Raw genomic sequence first — 5,793 nt, forward strand, 5'->3', positions numbered from 1 at the left:
TAGATTTCTAAGACTTGTATGTGTGTGTGTGTATGTGTATGTACATTTATGTACACACATGTATGTATATACACAGGCAGCATCAGATGTTGACAAGTGTGTTCTACAGTAACCCTGCTGCTTCAAGTGTGCTCTGGCAATGTAACATGTTACATTGTTTTGGATTTGATTGCTGAGAACTGTGACAGATGCAGTTTACTCAGGTTCTCACAAACCCCCAGATTTCATCATGCCTTAACTCATCAATACCTTCGTATCTGCTGCCACAGATCAGCAATCAGAACAATATACGATATACTCTAAAAGAGGGGACTTTTTTAGAGGTTCCTTATTCAAAGCGAGTGTTTCTAGTTAAAAAAAATCAGTTTAATATAGCGTCTTTTTAAAATGCTTCTGTATTAGCACTGAAATATGTTCTTCTAGTGTACAATAGAAGTTTTAGGTAAATTACATTATTTTCTGGCGTGGTGAATATTGTAATCTGTGTATATACCTGTAATTTACCTTTAGAAAACACATCTGGACTTTAAAACCTCTATTGTACACTAGAAGAACATATTTCAGTGCTAATATAGAACCATTTTAAAAAGGTGCTATATTAAACCATATAAACCACATTTTTTCACCATCCTCTCATGCAGGTGGTTCAATATAGAACTGACTTTTGTAACTAGAAACAGACGCTTTGACTGAGGAACCTCTAAAAAGTCCCCTCTTTTAGAGTATATCATATATTGTTATGATTGCTGATCTGTGGCAGCAGATACTAAGGTATTGATGAGTTAAGGCATGATGAAATCTGGGGGTTTGTGAGAACCTGAGTAAACTGCATCTGTCACAGTTCTCAGCCATCACTTCCAAAACAATGTAACACATTACATTCCCAGAGCACACTTGAAGCAGCATGGTTACTGTAGAACACACTTGTCAACATCTGATGCTGCCTGGGTGTTAAGAGATATAAATAACATTCAGGAATGTTTAAGTGTCACTACTGAGCAGTAGTTGTGTAATTCAGTGGTTCTGTGGTTCTCAAAAGTGTCCTCTGGGACCAGCGGGCAGTCCATGATTTTGCTCAATCCGAGGTCTCAACTCTTGGGAAAGGGGCAAGGATTGTGGATGATTCAGCTTTGAGAATGATTTCTGTAACAGACACAGTTGTTTTAATAATAATAATCTGAATGAATGAAATGAAGTTGTGATTAACAAGAAATGTGTTGTGTTGTGAATCTGCCCACAAAGGATCAACAATGTTGTGTTCAGACAGCTTTGGGCATGTGTGTGCAGAACCTCTTCTTGATGAGTTACAGACAAAACGTAGACAAAATTAATAACGTTAGTTCTCACAAAACAAAGAAAAGTGTTTGTGGGCAAATTTTTAGCCATGATTTTAAAGAAAAGCGAATTCTAATATTCATTCATTCGTTCATTTTTTTGTATCCAGCTCAGGGTCACAGTGGGCGTGGAGCCTACCCTGAATCACTGGATGCAAGGCAGGAACACACCCTGGACATGGCGTCAGTCTGTCACAAGTCACTCACATGCTAACACACCTATTGATGCTTTTGCATGGCAAATCCACCTACTAATGTGCAGTGCTGGGACTGTGGGAGGAAACCAGATGATTCGCAGGAAACCCACACAGACATGAGGACAGCACACCAAACCCCTCATAGACAGCGACATGAGGCGGGGCTTGAACCCAAAAACCCACGACACTGGAGCTGTGCGACAGCAACACTACCTCCAATTCAAATATTATAAAAGTAAATTAATATTTAAAGGATAAAGACATAATATTTCAAGAACATTGTCATTGTTTTTGCAAATAATGAGTAACACACTCTGGCACTCTACAGTAATATTTCCTTGTGTGTTTCTACACTGCATCAAAGTGGCCAAATATCAGAAATAGCAGATAAAATACCACTCCCCACAAAAAAAAAAATCCTCCTACTAAAGTTTGAAAATATCTATATATCTATACACACACACACGTGTGTTTGTGTGTTTGTTTATCAGAAACCCTCACTGCAGTCCTAAGGAATATTTTTTTAAACATCTTTTTTTTTTCCCCCAAATAAACTAGTCCTTAAACACTGTTGTGACAGTCAGTTCCCCTCACACAGAAATTTAAACCATAACAAGTTTTGATTACTTGCTTCTCTGGGTGTACAAGAATGTATGTATACTTTTATGAAACTAAATTACAAACAAATCAAGTCATACAGTATCAACACAAGAGAAACTGAGGGTTAAACATGACTGCACCACAGTGAGGAGCACTAGGTCCATTGTCACTAAAAACTAAAAACTGGGTTTATTTTATGGAAAAGCATGTGGATGAATGCCTTAGAAACCAGACAGTCCAGCACATGGTCCCCTTCGCACTAGATTTATTGGCCAAATGTCTGGGATGCCAACAAATAATACAGAAAAAAAAACAGAATCGACCAAGTCTGGCTCAGAGAGTGGAAACAGACAGTAAAGCTCAATATTTACAAAGTCAAAGGAGATACACTTCAACAAATGAATATCTTTCAAGGCTTTATCCTGTATGGCCTAATGTATACCACTCATTGAATGCTCCTGCAAAACCAAAAAATAAATATGAAAAAAAAGGCTAGTGTCCTTCCTTTTCCATTACTATGCCTTTGTAGTTGCAGCCATTTCATACGCAATGTGATCAGGGTGAGCAACAGAAGAATAGATCCTATTGTCTCTCAGAGTACAGCAGAGAAATAGTGCTAGTGGTTTCTACGATTCCACCATGTCCTCTCCTACACCACTGATATATTTTCTTATCCTCAAACAGTAAAAGTCATTTAGGACTGGTATAGCACAGAAACAGATCTTTATCTAATTCCCTCAGCCTGCCTTCTGCTGTGAGTTCAGTTCAACATTTTATGCACATGTCCATCCTCCTGCCCGGGCACAGTTTGGTTACACCTTAGTTATGCCACCACCTGACATATCTGCAGCTGCTTTGTCACCAGCCCCGGCAATCCAGTGGTAACAGTCAGTGGCATTCTTGTTTTGGGGCTTAGGGTTACATCGAATACAGTAGATAATGCCCAGCACTACCATCACCACAATGAGTATACAGAGAGGAACCAACAATCCGACAAGCAGCAAGCTGCTACCCTGAGTCTGCTCAACTTCTCCCTTAGGGGCTTTTTCTGGTTCCTGAGTAGTGGCAGTTAACCATTCAGGTTCATATTCATAGCCAGTTTCACCATCAGACCAGTCACCATACTGCCTTGGAGTAGAACTGGACACCAGCCATTTCCAAGCTCCACCTCCTTTGGTAGTGGTAGGGGGCGCTGAGTAAGCTGTGGTACTCTCATCCTCATAGTAGTCGGGTATTAGGGTTGAGGTAGTGGGAGGTAAAGAGGATGTTGTTGAAATAATCTCTGGTTCCAAGTCTTCATAATCCACGTTAATGTTCCAAGGGGGGCTTTCGGTTTGAAGGGTGGTTTCAGCATCTTGTAGGGGGGAATTGGTGAGCCACATCAAGTCTGTGGGAACTGTTTCCACGTTAGGAAGTTCTGTGAGCCAATCCAGTGTTTCCATCTCAGTCCTGTCAGGAAAAGGTGTGGTCCATGTGTCAGGAGTCTCCTGGTGTTCACCAGTAGATATACATGAATAGCGGTTTGAATGGAGCTCATAACCTTCTTTACAGTAGCATTCAAAGCCGCCAACAGAATTGATGCACATCTGTTCACATCTTCCTTGAATCTGACATTCATCAACGTCCTGGCAGCGACTGGGATCCTCAAGCAAAGTTTCATAGCCATGGTCACAGCTGCAGATATGAGAACCTGGGACATTCTCACAACGCTGTTCACACGGGGAGTTTTCGCACTCATCGATATCCTTACAATTGCCCTCTAAGTCTGATTGATAGCCTTCACGGCAAAGGCACTCAAAACTGCCTCGTGAATTTAGGCACGCTTGTTCACAGGGGCTCTGCAGGCATTCGTCCACATCCACACACATCTGTTCATCTGGTGCCAACATGAAACCTTCGGGGCAGGCGCAGCGATAAGAGTCCATCACGACCAGGCACTCAACTTCACAGGGCGAGTCATGGCAGGGATCAATTTGGACGCAAGTCATTCCGTCTTCGGCTATGTGAAAGCCTTCATTGCAGTCACAATAGTAGTGGTCCCCATTATCTATGCATCTGTGGAGGCATCCACCGTTGGACTGGCCACACAAGCTTGTCTCGGGGCCATCAGAACAGAAAGGGGGGTCTGCAGTCCAGCCCACAGTCCCATCATCTCTTTCCATACACTGTATTGACTGGTCATCACTAGCGAGACACGGCACAGTTGCTTCTGACCCCACTGGGATATGGGTCAAGAAGGCAGTGACCAGGTGAAACGGGGTCGTATACAGTGCATTCCCACCTCCTTCACTCTTTATAACGTCACACATACCAGAGAAGGCATACCTGCACAAATAGCCATCTGCAGTCACTGAGCAAGGTCCGTCCTTCCACTTCAAGTTGTTGGGCCATGCCTGGGCAGCGGTGCTATAGCTTATCCCCACGCAGCGGGGACTCAAACATGTGTTTGGGGAGTCCTCTTGCTCCCAGTCGCTGTACTGGGTTTCCTCCTCTCCCGAGACCCATGTGAAGCCCCTCAAGGGTCGGGTGGCCGAACACTTGCGGGGCAGCCTCTGTAACCCAATCCACACACGTACGCGCTGGTCTTCCCTCAGGTCCATACCGGAGAGAAGTCTCTCCACCGTGCTCGCATCCTCTGGACTCCTGATGGTGACCAGGTTGCCCCCTTGGCTCTTGCAGCTGCGCCAGGCATCCAGGAAGACCTTGCGCTGCCAGTAGAGCACTAAACAGCTCTTCTCAGTGCACAATGCATCTTGGTGCCTCAACTCCTGAGGGCACACATTCCACAGATAGAGCAGTACAGTGAGTAAAGTAAGAGTAAGAGCTGTACCAGAGAACCCAGGAGAGCCCATTCTTCTCACAACTCAAGTCTCTCTCTCTCTCCGTCTCTGTTCTTCTCTCAAGCTCCCACTTGCTTTCCTTCCTCTGGCAGGTAACTGCAGAAAATTCAGAAGCGATTCCACATCTACAGACTCCCACTTCATCTAAACTCTTCTGCTGATACTCTTTGAGCCCTCTCTCCCTCTGTCCTGACTAGTTGAGCTTTAGTGCCTGGATCTAAGTTGCAGTCTGTCCCCTAAGTTTCCAAATAGGAGGCGTGGACTTGGTTGGGGGTTGGGGGTAGGGGGGGTGAGTGATGGGAAGAATTGCATAAAAGAGAATTCTATGTTTTCAGAGGAGGCAGGAATGGGGGAGGGATATATGTATGTGTGTGCACACGAGTGTGTGTGTGTGTTGGAAAACTGGGGGAGGTGTAACAGGCTCCCTTTCTCTCAGAGTGTGCCGTATGTTTCTCATAAATACGTATATGGAAATGGTTTGGGACCTTGCCACCACCACCCCCCCCTATCATCCCTCCACCCATACAGCCATCCTCCCCCACCAAGCTCTCAGTGTACCTCCAGTTCTACTGCTCCCAGGGTTCTGCCATCATTAAAATAAAGGCAAAGAGGGTCCTTGAGAATAAGATGATGGGTGGTGCACATGTCCCTATTCTTTCCAGTATGTCTCTATCAGTAAACATACTTTGGGTCTTCTTTTTATAATATCTTCAACGCTGGGTTTGGTCATCGGTCAGAAATGTGAATGACTTGTGCAGAAGCTAAGAGAACCACATGTGTATTTATATATTTATGATGGACAAAATGTCCTCACAGTTGTGG

General features: G+C 44.0%; 1 protein-coding gene across 1 annotated transcript; it reads right to left on the reverse strand.

Moving 5' to 3' along the window:
- Nucleotides 1-980: 980 nt before the first annotated feature.
- On the reverse strand, nt 981-5,165 carry cd248a (CD248 molecule, endosialin a). Its single transcript, XM_066681373.1, has one exon. It carries the CDS (start codon nt 4,981-4,983, stop codon nt 2,944-2,946), a length of 2,040 nt encoding a protein of 679 aa, XP_066537470.1. The 5' UTR covers nt 4,984-5,165; the 3' UTR covers nt 981-2,943.
- Nucleotides 5,166-5,793: the final 628 nt, after the last annotated feature.

Source organism: Hoplias malabaricus, chromosome 9, assembly GCF_029633855.1.
Source record: "Hoplias malabaricus isolate fHopMal1 chromosome 9, fHopMal1.hap1, whole genome shotgun sequence".
Lineage (NCBI taxonomy): Eukaryota > Metazoa > Chordata > Actinopteri > Characiformes > Erythrinidae > Hoplias > Hoplias malabaricus.